Source organism: Vidua macroura, chromosome 5 (genome assembly GCF_024509145.1).
Source record: "Vidua macroura isolate BioBank_ID:100142 chromosome 5, ASM2450914v1, whole genome shotgun sequence".
Taxonomy (NCBI): domain Eukaryota; kingdom Metazoa; phylum Chordata; class Aves; order Passeriformes; family Viduidae; genus Vidua; species Vidua macroura.
The window spans coordinates 35,775,212-35,795,484 of NC_071575.1; the positions used below are offsets into that span (position 1 = coordinate 35,775,212).

Sequence of the window (20,273 nt, forward strand, 5' to 3'; positions counted from 1 at the left end):
CAAATTACAGCTAATGCTTCAATGAAACAAATCCATATTCTTTTATATCATCTATCTTTATCACTCTCCTTTCAGTTTTTCCTGCATTTTCCCTGCATAGACTTTATGTTGGTTGCTAGTTGTACTTCATTGTGCACTTTGGTATTTCTGAATTTGTCCCTACATTATATTAGTACATCTGATAATAAGGACTGCTGATTCAACCTTTTGCAAGCTCTAGAGTGACTGAAGAAAAAGAAAAATCTCCTTGCAGATAATTTTTATACTATGCCATGCTATAATTAGTATAATCAAAGGCATTTCAAATATGAGATTGCAAAGAAAAAAGGACATCATGTGCTGCCAAACATATCTGTCTCCAACGTTGCAAATCAATGCTTTTGTTGTGAAAAAATACTTTGCAACAAGTAAGTTTTAATGTGTAAAAAGAGCTTAGAAACTCAGCACTTGTATCAGATCTTTCAGAAAAATCGAACTGCAAAAATCCTGTTGGGGCTATAATTGAAGAAATGACACCATTTACTCTAGGTACCCATATTTGTTTTGAGGCCAGATCAACATAACAATAGCTCTCTCTGGACTCAATCATAATATCCCCATATGGACTAATCTGAAACTTAAAAATATTGCCAACAGCAAAATATTTGGAACCACTGAAATTAAGTCACTGAACAAATACATGAAGTATTAGCAGTGGGGGTTGCTCAGAAACTTCTGCCAAGGCATTAATTTTTGAAATGTGATGTTTAAGATCCTCCATATCAATATAATTTTTGGCATGAATGCATACTCGTCCACGTAATTCTATTGATCTCACCATCCATATATGTGGCAGTGAAGGATTTTATAAGCTTATTATTAATAACTGACCTTTTAAGAAATATTGTCACATTCAGTTCATAGTACACAAATTTCTATTTAAAAATTAAAGCCACAGTGCAAACTATAAATTGCTCAGGTATCAGTGTATTTATAACTACTGCATTGTTAACAATACTACGCATTGTTAGTGTAGGTTATATTGGTACATATATATGCTTCATAATTATTAAAATAATATATTAGTATGTAATAGTAATATAATTTGTAATTATATTAGTAAGCGGTGTGATTTTTAGCTGATATAGTAATACTCATGAATGTAACATGAGAAAATGAAATCTATGAAAAGTTTCCATCTAGGTTTCTCAATGTTTTGATTATGAGGTTTTTTTAATGCTGGCTTACTGAAAGTGAATTCCTTCTATGCAAAGGATAGGTATTGAACAATCTCTGAGTTTATATAAAGGGCGAAAAAACTTGACATTGTATGTTAAAGGTCTTTTCTCCTTAAAATGTTTGTGATGTTAAAAAGCTAATTAAGTTTAAAATATTTTTGACTGATTCAGTAAAATTTTATTTTTTGAATAAAAGGCTAATGAAATATTTAATATTGATTTTACAGTCCATATGTGAGATCAGAGTTTCACTATCAAATCCCAAAAATTTTCATGGGAAGCAGAACTTACTTAGTGCCTAGCAAAGATTATTGTCTTCTCTTCTGCAAAAGCCAAATAAATATATCACACAAAAAAAAAGAGAAAAACCCAAAAGAAAAAAAAATATCTTGGTTCAACTATGCCAGACTGGTTGCACCTTTTATAATGTAATTGAAATGGCAAAATATCTGCATATCAAAAAAATCTTTAATAGACTAAACAGAAAAACATTTTCTTGCATTTCTTTGTCTGTTCTGGGTACTTGCCAGGACTGACCATATAGCAAGGATCTCATCTCTTAAACTCTCTCCCTGCCAGTGAAGCTGCATGTCAGTAAGGATCTGTGTAATGCTTACCATGTAAAAAGAAACTTATTAAGACTGAGTATTTTAGGGCAAGACTGGTCAGCTGAAGACCAAGACACACTAGCTCTGCCTGTGCTTTGAGTTAATGGGAAGAGAAAAGTGGGGGTCCCACGGTTGGAGGTTTGCTTGCTTTGGGAACTGCCAAATGCTGGGACAGCAGGTGGATCCTGCTGCAGGAATAATTATGTGCCTCTTGGCTGTTTACACTTGCCTTTAGTTAGACAATTTTCCCCCTTTTCCCTCCAGAACAAGGGAACTCAAAAAAATTCTCAAGATAGAAAAAGTGCTTGTAAAACCTTAAAAGGCAGTTGATTCCACATTGCAATGCCTTTCAGCTCTCTTTTCTTCCTTCCTTTTATTACATAAAGGACTAAGCTGCTAATTAAACAGTGTCCCTTTAGCAAAACAGGTGGAGGGCTTATTTTTTTGGCTCCTGTCCTTTTGCCTCTCACTTATTTCGTGGTCACTATATCTATAGGCAAGCTCACCTTTCCGAAAGAGTAGATCTGACGCTTCCAGTCCTCATGAGCAGGCTCTGAACCTCCTGAGTGCTTGTTGTCAGTCCAGAGAGAGAGCCATGATGGCTAAGAGGGAGGTCAATAGACTCGGAACTGGTGTGAAGGCTAGTCATGGACTGGTAACTTGGTGTGTCCTTACTGCCCGCTGAAGAGCTGCTCAGGTTTGCAGCCCACACAAGACCACCTGATGTAAAAGAGTGCACTGAGGCAGGACTGGAAGCCAGGGAGTGACTTAAGCTTACAACATCTGCATTTAAGTCCGAAGGTTTACTGAAGAGGGGGCTGCTGCTACCACTTTGCCCACCTGCACTGCCCATGCTGCCTGTGCCCGAGGATGGCGATTCCAGGCTGCCTTGCCGTGCCAATGTGGTACTAGGGCTGGGCATTGCCGATGTGGGTTTCACACCTTCAGTACTGGGTGCAGAGGCAGCTTTACCACTTGCCTTGGCACCAAACAACCTAAATGTAAAACAAATAGCTTTAGAGAAACTGATAGCCACATTAAACATTCATGGCGCAACATCCTAAGAGCCAAACTACACATTTTTAATTACTGCTACGAAAATCATGCCTACCTAGTTGATCAATTGCAGCGCAAATTTAAATTCACTTAACCATATTACAATAATCATGGTTTGTTTCTTTAGTAACCGCTCTTATTCACTCCTGTTCAGATGTGCTCTTTGCACAGCCCCTCCCAGAGAGAGGTAAAATATCACATTTTTGTCTTATTAGTTCACAAACAGATTACACTTTCACCCAAATTCAGTAATTAAGCATTCCCAAGTCATTAACTTTTAAACTCCTCACTTCTGAAAACTGCTTAAATGATTGCAACAAACACTTGCAAAATACTTCATAGTTTAATAAACTATGTTTATTAAACATAGTTTAATATGTTATTAAACATATATGTATTAAACATATGTATATAAACTATGTATTAAACATAGTTTAATAAAGCATTTGTGCAAAATTCCCCTCTTGTTTTTTTTGCACAGATGGTCATGTGGTCATCAGTCATGTAGTAACCACTCAGAAAGAATAAATGCACCATGGCTAAATGGGCTCAGTTTGTCTCCAAGGGCAGGAATGATAAAATTGTATGTCACATAACATCTTCCAGCAATTCTAGATATGAAAATTCTATAGTGATGATGAAAAAATAAACTGCAACTCCTCTAAAATTTGAACTAAAAAGTCATGTTTGAACTAAAAAGTGATGTTTTAATGTATTTCTGGAAATATTTTAAGCTGCAGTTAATGTACAGCTTATGAACTAAAGGTAGATAAATGCAAAACTTATCATGATATAAAGTAAGCATGTCTAATAACATAAGAATCTGTCTTACATTTTACCAAGCCCACAAAACGAAGCTGCAGCTCCCTAGCTGCCTGGAGATGCTGTTTTGGTAAGTAAGCACAGGAGGGCACTATTGGCTTTTAATCCAGCAGTGAAAGGGCTCCATCCCAATTCATGGAGCACTCATCCGGATTTATACTTCCAGAAATGTTACAATACAGCATTTACAATTGAAATTCAGCCTTGCCAAAGCTTGTGTCCAAAAATGTAGTGAAGCTGCTAAGATACTGAAGTGTTTGTAGCTGAAGCTGCTAACAATGTGAAAGCAAAACTCTACAATTTAAAGAGCTCTTCAGTTCTCCATCCAAAATATGGCAATGCCTGTTCTATTAAGAGAATGTGCCTGAACATACTGTCCTCCTTCCCTTTGGGGGTTTATCACAATATTGAGAAGAAACTGCACATGTGGCTGAACTTAGAATCATAGAATATCTTGAGTAGGAAGGGACCCATAAGGATCAGTGAGTCCACCCTCTAAGTTTCAAACTATGGTTATGAGCAAGTACCTAAAATACTTAAACCTCAAGGAGCAGTCATTTCAGGTCCAGGAAGGTCTTCAAATCTCAAAGAAATCTCGTGTTGTATGAAAAAAATACTGCCCTTTTATTTTCCTATACTTGACTTGTATGTGGCAAAATATTCCCTGAAAAGGCTTTTTGCACAGTACTTCAAGATATTGAAAATCCCTGCTTCATATATTGCAACTTTAGGGAACCATAGAAATGCACTAACCTTCGAAACGTGGGGGAAGCAATATCTGGGTATTTGGATCCTGGCTGTCTAAGTCCTGGTGTGCCAGAGGCGCTTGCGGAAGTTGGGCTGGATTTAGGGGAGCTGGACAGTGAGACACTTTCAGAATCTGACACGGACACTTTCTCTTTTTCCTTGTCCGTCTGGTTGACGGTGACAGGGCTGGACCTCCCGGACCCGATCTTGCTTGGCTCTCGCAGTTTGGTGGCAGCAGCACCTGCAGACTTGCTGCTCACGTTGGAGTCGATGCTGCTGGTGCTGGAGCGGTGGCCACCCCGGCCAGGGATCCCACTGCCACTGGATTTTGATGGGCGAGGCAGACTCCGGTACTGCAGAGTTGTCTTTGAGCTCACATGCAGGACGCCGTCATCCTGGTTTTGAGAACCATCCAAGCTTGTCTTCCTCCCTGCACTGGACTTCCCACTGATGGCTGAAGATTTTGGCATTTTTCCTAGCGTTGCTGACCCGCTTGTGATGGTCGCTCCACTTGTGGTGATTATGGTAGAAGATCCCAACCCAGACTTCTTGAATCCAAATGACCCTGTAGCAGTTGATCTCCCAATGCCAGAAGGAGGCTTTTTCCCTTCATCACCACTGCTTTTTCCTGCATCTGATGGAGATCGCTGTATGGAGGCTCCTTTCAGGGGAGTTTTCACTTTTTCTGAAGCTTTTGCATCATCGGTTTTTCCTAAATAAAAGTGTATTTGAAAAGGTCACTTGTGTTTAAGCTGCAATGTATAAATATCTAATTTCAACACTGTATGATTACACTTTCAAAGTAAAAAAATACACAAACAGAATTCCCCTAAAGAAACAGACCAGTATGGTCTTTAGTCTCCCATTAGCTATCTGTAGCTGGTATGACACAGGTAAGCCTAAAGCATTAAAAGCTTGGAATTCCTGTGAGAACTTCCAGTACTTTCATATAAAGGTGGAAAATGTAGCTGTAGAAGATTATCTTGAATGAGCTATAAGGAATTTTGACTATGTTTTTTTTCTGTTAACAATATTTCTACATGAAAGAAATAATCCTTGAAAATAAAACATTACACGTAATAAACATCTCCTGAAGAATGACATCAATTATGTGTGTAGAAATAAGTGGTACTTATAGAATTTTTTGATTTTCACTGATTACATCTTCTTAGCGTATGACTAAGTTTGTTCTGGTTTTAGTTACACAAAATTATCAGGGAGAGATTATGTTATGGAATGAATTGTCTTGATCTGTAACACTATCAATTACCCAAGTTAATTAGTCTTTGTCATATCCTTGATGACTTCTCAAGATTTTGATTTTTTTTTTTTGAGAGGTTTTCTTCAGTCCTGTGTAGGCTTGTGACTATATAAGGTATATTTATAAATTTCTTCCATCTTTTATAAAACCTTATTGTAACATGCAGAAACGATGAAGTAATATGTTCTGCTATACCAGAAGTACCCTCTTCCTGTTTTACAAATTGATAAAAATTGCCATTTCAATTCTAATTTATATCTAAGCATCTACAGTATACCACTAATAACTCCTAAAACATACCAAATGTTTTAGTTTACTCTTGAAGTCATTATGGAAGCTTTGGAGGTGGATGACCTAATTTCTCTTAAGAAACAAAAATGTAATAAGGATGTAAATAAATGTAATAAAGTTCTGCAAAGCAGAACTAATTCCACTCATGTTTTTATCCACTTTTTTATTTTATTTTATGCTACACAAACAGATGCACATGCCATGATACAAATCTGACTCTGACCCAGCAAACATACAGCTCATTAGTAGTTAAGGCCTCAATTCTGTGTTGCACAGTGGCTGCCTGGTCACAAAACAGATCTGGAAAACTTAGCTTGGTGTGCAGCAAATCTTTTAGTATCTCCATTTTTAATTGCTATTAGAGTGGTATAGTTCCTGTATCCATATGATCACCATGGCAGTGCTCCTCAGGGATCTCATGGACCAGAGACTGATCACTGTTTGACAGTTCCAAATTGCAAAGAAAAAAATGGCATTCACAAAGGGTAGGAATTTATTCTGAGGAGATCTTTGTTAGTTGCCTTTACAACTAGGGGTTGAACTAGCACTGTTTTGTCAGGATATGAAAAAGATCCAGAAAATGTTCCACTGAGAATACACAGTTCTTTAGTAAAATGATGGATTAGGATTAGATGGTTTTAATAATTATCTCTTTCACCAGCTTTGGATTTTTTGCTTCAAAACTAGATTGCAGAAGTGGTTACTACTTCTAAGAGGTCTTCCAAAATTAGGTAAGAGGGCATTTAGCACTGAAAGTGTGTAATAAGACATATTTTAAAAAAAATTTTATCGCTTAATAGTGATCTGTAGAATACTCATAGTATGTGGAATGTGATAATCCAGCTTTAGTTCAGAAATAACTAAAAATATCATTTGGAGTTCCCTCCTTTGAATATTAATTCTTTTTGAGTCCACTTCTAATATTTGGCCATTTCTATGCATATGTTGAATTATCAAAGGTAAGTTTTTCTAGAGAATAAGGGTAAGGCACAGATGAGTCCAAAAATATGTCTAAGAATTAACAGACGCTGACATACACAGATGATAGCACAACAAAATGCAATCACAGTTTTTGTTACAGGTGCACCCATATGTACTTAGTAAATTATTATTATGCATGTAGCAAACTAACAGTTACAGAAATGAAAAGGTTATTATAATATTACAATCTAAGCTTGCAGTCATTTATGGGATGAGAGAGCAGGCATACAGTATGTATACATATATAACATCCATCAATTATTTTAAGACCACTGTAATCTGAACTACAGAAGTTTCCTACCTGGGGTCTTGAGTGCATTTGTTCCTGCTTTGTGCCTGGACTGAGTCGTTCCTACTTGTGCAGTCATGCCTCTCCTCCAAGATCCAGTCTGTGATACAGACAGAGATGTTTTCTGCCCCCCCTTCTCTGACTCTTCAGACTGCCCCGAGGGAAGGCCCTTCCACTTGCCACTGCTGTCTACACTGCTGTCAAAGTCTTCCTCTGGCTTCTTCAGGTCTTCAGTGCTGCCCCAAGTTTCACTGTCTGTAACTGAGCGCTTCTCTGAGTCTGTCTTCAGCTACAAGAGATTTGCATGAGATTTGCATGGTCAGTCCCAACATCTCTGTTATTTGCTGGTTTCTTAAATCATAGTAGGGGAGGAGAATTTGGTCTATTTGCAGCAAGGGCCACAGAAACTTTCCTTCTAAAACATTAGCATCCTGATTCCAAAAGTTTAAAAACATACAAAATATAGCCATTTGGGGATGACATTTCTCTTTCTTTTATTCGCAAAATATTTAATCCCTTTCCTTTATAGATAAACTATAATAAAGTGAAATGTAATTCACTCTAATAATCAGTGGTGATACCCTAATGTTCCTCAATTCAGTCTGAATTTCAGAAGTAAATCACTGTACTGAGAGGTTTTACTAAAAGCTTGGGTGAGCAAATTCCTGAATATACTACTAAAATCACCTCAGTCTGGCTTCTTGCCTTTTCCTAGCCAAGACTTCCAGTGACTGGATTAGAAATATTTTTTTCCAGTGGAACAGAGTATATTGTGCTACCAGGGAGCAAGGATAGCATCTTCCCCAAAAATATTTGTGCTACAGCTGATGGCTTTCTACTGGTCTGTTTCCACAGAAATTGTTTCTGACAAGAAACTCTCTCTAGCTATATCAGCCAACAGAGCAGAAGAGAGGCTTATGCCAGCACTACTCATCCGTGGTGTGAAGGCAACCAGCTGGGCTCATGCTCCCTCTGAAACTGAGACCCATGCGGAGGATGCTCCAGTGAGGATCTAACCCACCCTGTGGCATCTGCTTTCCCTGAGGCATGCTGATAAGAGAGTGCTGAAGGAGCAGCCCAAGAAGACAATGTAGAAGCTGTGAAAGTGGCTTAAATAGAAACAGGGACTGACCCTACCCTCTGTGTTTGACAAGACTGGTGTTCTTTGTCCTGACAGGCTGTTCAATGTAACCCTTCCTTCTGTGTTTTTCTGCAGCCTCCTGACCTCAGTCTGAAGCCTTATTTGCACATCACCCTCTCACCACTCCTGCTCGCCTCTGCCCCTCTTTAACAGCAAAAATATGGTGCTGCTCTCAGGTATCACCAGCCTAAGAGGGGCTGCAAAATGGTTCTCATTGAGGGACAGGCTATTTATTATCCTGTGCTGTCACAGCTCCTTCCCGAGAGAGACCCCTCTGTGGCAGTTTCCTAGGCACTGCGGCCATAAGGAGGATTAATACTGATTACATGACCAACAGAATAATCAGTTCCTGTTTACATATTTGTCAGCTGAGGTGTAAAAAAAGGCCAAAGCTCTCTACATTTCCATGACTATGTATGTGCTTTGGACATGCTAGCACAGATTATGGGTAAGGATTAATGGGAAGAAAGCCCAAGCAAAAATATCTACAAAAATATCGCAGGGTCCTTCAAAAGCAAGTTTTCATTGAAGTTATTGAATGTGTGTAACTCATAGCAACATGCTCACAGACATTTTACCATAAATGAATGACTGTAACCATACAGTCATACATTTTTAAAGCAAACTGCTTAATGTAAAAAAAAAAAAAAAAAAGGTAGTACAATACTTACTAAAAGCCTCTCTTCACCATTATAATTCTTGTAATAAGAAAACAACAACAAAATATGCAATTTCTGTCTCAGTCTATATTCAGTCCTTACTGCTCCAATCACTTAAAAAGACAGATAAAGTCTGTGTTGCAGTATATCTAAAATCTGAAAAAAAGCTGGCAAAATGAGTATTCCGTTCATCCCAACTTCTGACTGGGATTGCCAGCTAGCATGGAATACAGTGAGTTCTGCTTAATGTGTCTGGTAAAGGCATACCTGATAAAGGTATTTTCCTAGTCTTCATAACATAAAGAAACTCTGGAAAGAAAGTAAAATTTGAACATGCACTGCTTTTCTGTCTATTGCTGAACAATTTGCAAATAAAACAGAGGCTTATTATAGAACAGCTAGAACATGAGATAATCTAGATGGAAAAAAAAGAAAAAAAAAACCTACAAAGAGTTAAAAAGTCAGCCTAAGTTTTCCCAATCCTGATGACTATGCAGTGGAACAAGTAAGCCAGAACTAACTGGCCATCATTGTTGATGTGAAAGGCAAGAGGCTGATCTCCAGTTATCAGCCATAGAAGTCCCTGTTGGAGTGGGAAAGACAATGATGAGGGTTGAAGAACGTTGGCATTTCAGTGACTACCTTTGCATGAATATAGCATGCATGAATATAGTCTGGTATCCATCCTGCTGGAGATCAAAGTAATTTTCATTCCAAGATTAACCATATTTCCCTATTGTCTGGGGCAAATGACAAATATGTGTTTTTCTCCTGCTCACAGAGTCTGCTGAAATCTACATTGACAAAACAGACCTCTGAATTGCAGACACTGGCTGCCTCCAGGAGTCTAAATGGAATCAGAAGTGTCAGTCTTGTGTCCTGCATACTTGACATCAAATCGCTGGAGGCAGCCACTCTTCCCCTGTGCTGAGTGTTCAGTTTCAAAGTTCCCTGCTAGTGAACAGGAGATAACATGGCAGAGAATACTCTCCTATTGAGACAAACTTTCCTGGTTTTATTTCTTTTTTGGAGGGAACCAAGTCCTGCAAGGATTCTGTATTGATTTCTCTATTACTTGCAATTTTAAGGGGAGTTGGGAAGAAATGCTTGGATACCTGCCAGAAGAGTTTTACTTTTATCCCTGGATCTAAGTGGGGAGAAGACAATCTCTGCCATTTGAAAGGACAGTACAGCCTGTATATTTCTTCCCTAACGTGTTTCAGACCATAAAAAGCAAAAAATATATTATTTTTTATTGTGTTATTTGTTGAAAGAGATACTCCAAATGAGCTGAATTGAGTAGAAATCCACGATCACAGATCCAATCATATTGTGTTTGTTTTGTGTTAGGGTGCAGCAGGGGCTGGGACCAGTGGGGGCTCCTCCAGAGTGGGCAGAGTTGGGTCTCACCAGCCAGCACCTTCAGCAGTGACACATGCCCTGGGAGCAGGGAATTTGGAATGTCAGCTCACAGCCTGAGGCTGGGTCAATGGAGTCTATGGCTTGCATTCAGGTGTAATAGAGGATTTTGTAAGATATGAATACCTCATTCGTTTAGAGGCATTGATACCAAACTTCTTCTATCCTGCATGGGCGTGTTGCAACAAATGGCAGCAAAGCTACTCACCTGGGCATGAGTGTTCTTCCTTGAAGTGGCTGTTATGTTGGAATAAGAGCTGACAGATGAGGTGGTATTCAAGTCATCTGTGCTGAGGTTGTCAAGAGTGTCACTGAGGCCACTGCTAACCGAGCTGCTGTCATCCCAGCTGCAGAGAAAGGAGCACATCTACATACTGTGTCTCAATAGGCAGAAGGCATCTCAAAATCAATAGATGTGATTACTTATTTTTCAAGTGATTTACCAGAAACTTTTCAGTAATGTTTCCTAAAGTACAATGAATATTGTTCTTCGGACTTTTAAATTAATTATTCACTTGCAGTCAAGTGGCTGCTTGTTCAATTAATGAAAGATGCAGGTATCCTTAAAAAAATTACCATCAGGCCTAAGTATAAGTCATTAAAATAGTTTGTTTCATGCTTCATTGCAATTGCAATCATATTCAGTACACTGGCAGGGAAATCCATTAAGCTTACCTGATATCACTAGTTAAAAAAAAATATTAGTATCTTAGAGAAGACCTGACAAATTGCCAGACTACATAAAAATAAAAGGAGTATCTTTTCAGCAGACTAATCCAGTGTCAGCAAGAAGCCAGTATTTTCTAAAGTTTTATTTTCTTGTATTCAGTATCTGTCTAGCTGGTGCAATGTCATCAAAATAGGGATCCCAGAGAATACAGTCACACTGGAGCTGACATTTTACATCTCTGAAGAAACACAGTCTGTTTTGCTTTGGGAGATTGAGGCAAAGGATGCAAATGAGAGAGAGGCTGCTCTTACAGAAACGTCATTACCAACTCTCACAAAAGCCTTTTGCATGGCAAGGAGGTTGAGATATATTTCTCAGACTTTTCTCTACAGATTTGCTTCTCTATGGCATTACATTTTGACTTTTATTTTATTGCTATATACAGCATTATACTTCCAGTATTTTGCTACATCTCCATCTGTTAATCTTGTTTTGGATTATTCACAGGCCAAAAGTTTGAAAAAAATTCACCATATCACTTTCAATGGGATTAATCTCTTATAATTTTAGGTATATAAAAGTTAGGTATCTCATTTAAGTTATCTAGGTGTCCTCTCTAACCAGTATTAAAAAAGTAGCCTCCTCCACGTGGTAGTTCATCCTGGCTTAAAATGTCTCAGGCTTGTGAGATAAACTGTCCACTGAAGGTGCCTCTTTTTTGTCTTTTCCTCTCTTAGAGGGGAGAGGGTTGATAAAGCCTCTTCTAGATATATAACTTCTAGCAAGACAAAGCTAGGTGTTTACATCTGCTGACAAAGTCCCCAACACAAGAGAGTGCATTTTGTCCTTGTTTTGCTGTAGCCTGATAAGACGATTTTTAGAAAAAAAATGCAATTCAATCCCCTAGTTAAATTAAAGCTCAGTACTATTGGCACTAGTCATTCAGAGCAAACAAGAAAAATATCTGCGAGTCCTTATTTTACATTTGGAGTTTTGGGAGACAGCAGCAGTGACAGGAAACTGCACGGAACAAAATGTGTGCTGATGCACCAGAAAGTTCACTGCACTAGTATTGTAGCATAGCAACTGCAGCAAGCATTACCTTTCTTTTGCAAAAGGTAGAAAATCACATTAGTAAGCCAGCTCAGTGACAAGATAAATATATTTCAGAGGGCAAGAGTTTATTACAGTGCTGCACTTTCCACCACTGAGTACAATGACTACAAATAAATATGTCTTCTGCTACATTTCCAGGTGATAAACACATGAATGATTTAATAATGAAATTATAATGTCATACATAATAGTCTGACCACATCCATCTAAGAACCATCTCTGAAGCACTAGTGATTTAGGCCTTCTGTGTTTTTCATTTCTAATGTGATGCATAATTTCACTGATGATAAAAAGCCATTATAATAAAACTCTGTGTACTACATGAGAATATACCTTTAGAACAATGTTAAGACTGAGAACCTTAGGGATGGATATAAATAAATAATATAAATATGATTACGTTGCAGAAAATATAGTATTACCTCATTAAAAGCTGCTCTTTAAAAAAGAGAAAAAAAAAATCATACACTAAATCCAAAAGGATATATATTAGATACTTCCAGAAGGAACATGAGCTTTTAACATATGACATTCATGTCAAATAATATTTGACCATCAGTTTTCTGAGTCTACCTAAGACCCTGGGGATAACATTTCATCCTCTTTCCCCATGTCACTTTGTTATTATACTCTATTTTTATTTTTCATACTTCATTTTGTCCTCATCTTTCTCTGTAAGAGAATTTATGTTTTATAAATTCTGGAACAGTTCAGCTGATTCACAAAATATAACTATGTTCTCTACAGCCGAAGTTTTCAGGCAAATATTACTGTGATCATGTTTTCTTTTATGGCTTCTCTGTGGTGTTTCACACTCATCACACCTTACTCACCAGTGGATTATTAGTGGGTTTAGGGAACACTCATGGCCATCTTGTAAGTGGTATAGAAGATCATTCTGACACCTCTACTACTGACCTTTCAGAATCATCACTCTATTTGCCTGGATTTTTTTTCGCCTCTTATGACATGTGTTTGAGATGCTTTATAAATTTGGGGGCTTTCATACACCAAAATTTCTGACAATATTCAGTATGCCTACAAAACCCAGGAATACTGGAACCCACTTTCTTTCTGGCATATTCTAAGGACTGTTCCAGAAACTGATGGCTACTTGACACAATGTGTCATATCAGCCTTTTGAAAAGACATGGTAAAACCCAAAACCTCCAACAGAACAGACAATATCAGCTACCCCTTTGGCAATGAAGACTGTTGTTTTTATGTATTTTAGCATATTATCCAGAGTTGTTTTAACTTGCTTGTGCAGCGAAGTTTTTGTATTTCAGTATTTACTGTTTCTACTTTTACAGACCTCTTTCCCCAAATCTAGGTAGTAGAGCTGCTATCAGAAAGTATATTTTTGATAATGAAAATGCCTTGTTTATAATTTGTAAAAAAATTCTTGATGATTCATATTAATGTATCCTTTAAACTAGTAAAGTCATGACAAAAATATCTTATAAAATTATTGTGCATCACTTTGAGATTGAAAATCTATTTGTGGGAGTCGGCAGCAAACTCTAATTTTAGTTCTTGTTCCTCCTACCCTTCATCAAAACAATATTCATTTATATTTTAGTATACTGGCTGAGATTCATATTTCATTTTTTATTTTATTTTTCATTTACTTTTCTCTTTTTCACACATTCTACAGAGTCTATAACAGGTCAGGTTAGCACTGCTGCTCATTAATGCATTACACCACTTTACTGTTAAAAACCACATTTTAACTACTTATAATGTTGACAGAATTTGCTTTGTTTTTCTTAGTGTCAGACTCAGGCTGATTTCTTTAGAAGAAAATGTCAGCAAATGGTGTTCATCTATCTGGGAGACTGAAGCTAAGAAAAATGTGCATTGTTTTGACAAGTTCTGGAAACTTTTTCGTTGACAAACCCCTAGATCCCAAGAGGATCTGGAAAAGAACCTTGATATTCAGCAAGACATAATCTTCTCATTAGGGGTATGAATTTTGCTATTTCTAAGAGAAATCTTCTTAAATCTGGATAATTCATAAGTGTCTTCAAAATCATTGCTTGCATGAACCTGACAGATTTTTATTTTCAGCAGTTCAGCTCATTCTGCTTTGTCTGGGTTCAAATCAGCAAACAGAGAACAAGCAAACAGCCCAGTAGTCACTGCTCTCATTGTGAATGCATATAACACCACTGTGTTTGATAATACAATCACATTTTTTTTCTCTAGAAATGCTTAATTAATTTAGTGCTTGTAAGAGGTCTGCTTTAGGGATGAATCTGAATTTAGCATTAAGGATAGATGCCTTCTATCTTCATTCAAACAAGTTGACAGTTCTCTAACAAAAGGGACCATATGAAGCATGATTGAAGACCCTGGTGTACCAGACTCCCTGCAATCTGCAAGGTGACTGCTTTAACAAACATTTTAAAATAAACTGGACACCAATAAAGAGCTTCTAATTTACTTTAGTGGTTCACAGTCGACTTGCAAAGATGTAATGCATGGAAATACATGCTTTGAACCTAGATTTTGCTGTGGGAATGCCTTAAAATTTAGGTTACTATCAACTCAAATTGCATGTCAAAACCCAGCACCTCTTTTTTGGCTTTACTATTGCTGTACCTCAGCTTTACATCTGTAAAACGGAGACAAATACATGCACAAATGATTAAAATTATGGCCACCGTATTACAGCTTTCATCCAAAAACATACCCCATGACCTCTGACTTTGCCCAGACTCTTTGCAGTAACTTTGACAGTATGCTTTCTGCTTAGATCTATGTATCCCTTTGATGTATTAGTTATGCCAATGAGATAATTTTGTACTAGCTAAAGCTCATCCCCTAATTCTAACATGCATCTTTCAAATCTGAGCAATTCTTGCCTGTTTTGATGCAAGACATTGTCACTAACTGGCAAAGGTGGCTGTGAATATTGTACACATCCCATCTCTTCACAAATTGCTCCAAATGCTTCATGCAACATTTCACCTCCTTGACCATATCGAATACTCCATAAAGCTGAGAAATCCACAATTTGCTATCTACACGGTTAGTCTCCACTATCACTCTTTGTCTCACTTTCATTAGTGTGTGCTAGTACTGATAAGATCTCCTCATATAATCCCCTCACTGACCTCCCTACCACATAATGTTCTGGAAATAGCAAGGTGTCAGAAGGCAAAACATGGTGCTTAAAATCAGCATGTAGAGATGAACAAAGATTACAAACACATTCCAACAAGTATCCTAAAATGGAAAGATAAATTACACTCAGCTGTCCTCATGAAACTTCTTCATTTACTTTCCACAAGTATCTGGTTTTTTTTGGTTTTTTTTTTTGAGTTCACACAATTAAGTATATGAACCAAATGAGGAATATTTTATACAAAATAAGACATTATTTCATACATCAGGCAGGCAAGCAATAGAGCTTTAGGGCAAAGATACAATTTGACTGTGGCCTACATAATGAGGACCCGCAGATAATATGCAAGACATTTTTCTAGATTTTTGCATGATGCCTGAAAGTAAAAATGCACTGGATTAGAAGAGCAATGAATTATGAAGTTATGTGATGAGAGGAAGTGGTATCAACAATCTGTATTAGTTCTATGGACACCTAAAATAATCTCCTTTCAAAGTACTTGTTTCAGAAAATCAAAGCAGTCTAGCTGCAGACAAGACATGACAGAGCACTTAGACATGATCGTTGCTTCATCTACCCTTCCTGTTTCTATTTTCAGCATTTTCCTATATGCCCTTAAACTTCCCAGCTTATTGAAGTTCATTATATTGTTAAGCTGGATCGGTGCCTGGAATTTGTTTCAACATTGGCATACTTCATTAATTTCTAAGACCACCTCCAGCTAAAGTCCCTAAGTATGCAAATAAAGAAGCTTTTCACAAGAAGATCATCAGACACAGCAAGACTCCAATCAATGTTCTATTATGAACGCCAGAAAATATGGTTCCTTCAATGTATCCAGTCCTTGCACAATTTGACAAGTTGCTTGCATTGTTTTTTTGGTTCATTACCCATTTTTGCAAGCAGAAGCAGGAGTTACAGCTTTCAAACATACAGCTCTAGAAAACAGAACCAAAATCTTTCCTCTTAAATTATTTAATCAGAGTAACTGTTCTCTCTGGGAAAGTTTGTAGCAGAATGAAAAGTAGCACTGTATTCGTCACATGTTTTGTATTGAACCTGAAAAGCTTTAGACCACAGCAGTAGACACACATAATTGACTAGGAATGAGAAACCCTTAGTCACATTCTTGCTAATGCCAATGGAACTCACATACCTCCAGGGACTTTTGTATGGGTTTGTGATTCAAGGAATCTGAACACATTTAGCAAAACAACCTTTACTTGCTTTTTATAGTAACTTTGAACTTTCAAACTGTGAAGCCCTTTTAAACACTTCTAAATCCCTCATTGCCATGGCAGGTACCTGCAGGGTGGTGCCCAAGTGTATTTCTCCTTCTGGGGGGAATGGTCTTAGAGGACAAATAAGACAACTGAGATCATGACACAACAGTAACATTCAGAGCTAAACCAAAACTCGACTTCTGAATGTTTGAGGATCTACAAATCCATACTAAGAGCAGATCAACGGTGAGCAGTAAGGTGTTACCCCTTTCTTTGCCTGCACACAGCTTATTGTTTTATGTCAATGAATCCATAGAGGATGCAGGTCTCCCTGTCCCTTTTGTAGAGCCTCTGGATGTCACTACACAATTTTTCATAGAAACAGCAAATGTATGAGAAACACCAGGAATTTCTTTTATTAGTATAGCACACTTCCATGTTTGCCATATAAGATGCTAGTACAGTAGTCTACAGCAGTGGATAGGACTTGGACATCCTCAGTTACACTGGATACCTATTTAAATTACAGTGTTCTAAAAATAAAAAATCCCTAGATTTAAGTGTCTGTGAGGTGAACAGCTACCTGGGGTGTAAGACATTTGGTGTCAGTGATGTGCAAGGCATCTACATTATATGTGAGTTAGGAAATAAAAGGTCGGCATTTAATCCCCTAGGTAATCAACAGACAAAGGCAGTTACATCCAAAGGGTAAGCAGAAAAGACTGGAGAGGTAACAGCAAAGTAAAGGACTTCAACTATGTGCCCACAGTAGAAAGTTTGAACTCCGTACACCTTTACGGTACCCACACAAGTTAAGCCCTGCAAGTGGAAGATAGTGTTTAAACTACTTCTACACACATAAAATCCATACAACAGGGAACAAAATGCAAAAAACTGCCTGCACAACACACTCCATGCAGGTGGTCATTACTTCTCTACAGCACACCAGTGAAGCAAATATTAAAAGCATTCTGGGCTGCTGCCATGAACTCTTCTCTGGCAGCTATATTTCAGGTCATGTTTCAGGAGAGTAAGGCAGGATTCAGCTGAATATAAAGGTTTTATAGCTACTTCCATAATTGACTTTTGAGAACAGAAATGTCATCTTAGCTCATTAAGAGGAAGATATAAGAAAATAATTGGACAGTTTTACTTAAAACAACTCCTCACTAACATGCCAATATATCAGCTGGCAATATTTCTCCTTCAAAGTTCAATTCAACATGAATTAATCCTTTTTAAATCTTCTACTGTGATCTCAGCTGCTCATTATTCATGAAACACCTATGCTGACCCTTCACAGACAGATTCAAGAGAGAACAGAGTTTTTAAAATCAACACTTTCCTTAATTCCACAGACTGCAAGAGCCAAAGCCCAGGCCCTGAATCAAACTAGAAACTTGCAGGAGCCATAAATTTCCCTATAGCTATTCTATGCTCACAGCTAAATGAAAACATAGCCAGATGGACTCATACTTCAGTGCTTTTTCTTCAGCTAGTGTAATACATCACCTGTCACACCGAAACAAGGCAACTGCTGAAGCCTTAATCTAAATTACTTTGAGGTCTTTAAGGTAGAAAATCATCCCATGTACATTTCAAAATGGATGCACTCAGCATGTTTGAAGAAAAAATTTTTACAGTTAAAAAGAATAGGAATGCATTTATGCACCTGCTTTAATGCAGTATCACTTTGCAAGGATTTTTTTTTCAGGTTAGAAATTTATTTTGTAAGATCCAATTAGAAAATTATATCCTGCTACAGGAAATACAGCTAGCTCAAGAGAACAATTAAAGAAAAATGCATTTTTGCAAGGTCAGTTAATTTCCATATTCTTCCAAGGATTTCATAAGTGTGTTAAGAAATAACTTGGTTTTAGACCCAGTGGGAAAAAAAAAAAAAAGAGAACTAGTGGAAGATTTACATTCCTTAAGATAATTATACATACCTTGCAAAATCTGCATATCCACACCACAGGATCTGAATAAATCTTTGCCAGAGCCCCTTCTGGTTTCCACTTATTTCTGAATACAACACTTAATCTGACATGATAGGGACAGCAGAAAGTCATTACCTAGTTATAAATACCTAACAGAACGTATAAACAATCAGAAGAAGGAATTTTGTAAGATGAAATTTAGGCAAGTGAATAAAACAATAAATATCCATTTAGGAAGATACTTTATTTCTGGAATGTACAGGGCTGTTTGATATTTTTGACTAGTAGATTTTATAATGTTTCATTGAAGATGCTTAAATTTACTAAAAGGTAGTTTTATTCAATGTTAAATAATTTCCACAATGATATGAAATATCAAATGAAGTAAATTGAACCATCTGAAAGCTAAGATACAAAAAGAGGCACATAAACAGCATCAATTTTTAATTACATTTTGAACAATATTTGGAAAATATATGGGCTGAAGAAAGATGTAAGGAGGTAATTGCATCAAGAGCTGTTGACCATATCATAACAAACAAAGGGAGAAAATCTTTTGATGGAATTATCTTCCTCTGCTGTTTGTTAAGTTTTCCCCACATTGGATGCAAGAGATGTTTACATTTTTCAAATGCAGATTCAGACAAGTTAATTAACATTAGTTGAATGAGCATAAATAAACAAAAAACAAACTGCCCCTGCAGTTCTTCAGAAGCTGAAAAGCAATATAAAGCCCTATTACTTCTTGTTACCTCATCACTTTATGAAGTAAAAGTCTCATTCTTCACTTTGTATATGGCCAATTCCCATCCCCAAAATTGAAAAGATAAAAGAGATGCCCAAACACAAAGTATCTCATAGTATCTGCATTTATAATTAAAGAAAAATCATACCAAAACCAGCCCCTTAAACACCATGAAATAAACAGAATTTGTCATTCACCTTTGCAAACTGTCAGTCAATTGCTTCAGATGGGAGGGAGGTATTGAAATATCAAACCTCTTTACTCAACCTTGTCTCTACAGCATATAAAGAAACCAAACAGATCCTCCTGATAATTGTTCAGAGGAGAACTATTCCCAGTAATTATTTGCCCAGCGTCAAAGTCCTGATTTACTGGTAACCTCCTCTCCTGTAATACAGTCTCTCATGCTTAAACATCTCTGCTGTTAGAACTACCTGTCTTGTTTTTGCTTATGAGCAGAAGCAGAGATTTATTCTTCCTTTCTGCATCTGATTAAACTCAATCTGAAAAAAACAGTGTACATAACTATGTTAGCAGAATGATAAGTAAATACGTCTTCACTCTGGTTATGATACTCATCCTATAAATTTCCATGATGTCACAAGTCTTAAATCCAGCAGTTTTATACACCTTTGCTGCTGCAGTACAGCAAAATTTGGAGCGGTTTTGGTTTGTGATGCATATTTGTTACCCCATACTGCCTTTTGCTTAGAATGGGAAGATGTGGCAGACAGAGACTAAACCAAAATTTTATATTTAATTTGTAATTTCACTGTGTTTTTTTAAAATCACCCTTTACAAGTGTAGGCTGACAGCAACAACATAGAGTTGGACCCCTCCTATCCCTGTCATCTCATTGCAGCACTCTCAACCTTCTTACCATAACATGGTCCCAGAGTTGGCAGCCTTGCACTGCCATCCATGTTAGAGCATTCTGGCTGCAGGATGCATCCCTGAA

At 37.3% G+C, this 20,273-nt stretch overlaps 1 protein-coding gene across 1 annotated transcript in view; it reads right to left on the reverse strand.

Moving 5' to 3' along the window:
- The window catches only part of NAV3 (neuron navigator 3), a 248,795-nt gene that overhangs the window by 54,504 nt on the left and 174,018 nt on the right, over positions 1–20,273 (reverse strand). Inside the window, exons 13-16 of the mRNA XM_053978007.1 lie at positions 10,700–10,838; positions 7,285–7,561; positions 4,457–5,162; positions 2,332–2,820 (exon numbers count right to left, since the gene is read on the reverse strand). Coding sequence (XP_053833982.1) covers positions 2,332–2,820; positions 4,457–5,162; positions 7,285–7,561; positions 10,700–10,838 — 1,611 coding nt within the window. The remainder of the gene's footprint in view (positions 1–2,331; positions 2,821–4,456; positions 5,163–7,284; positions 7,562–10,699; positions 10,839–20,273) is intronic.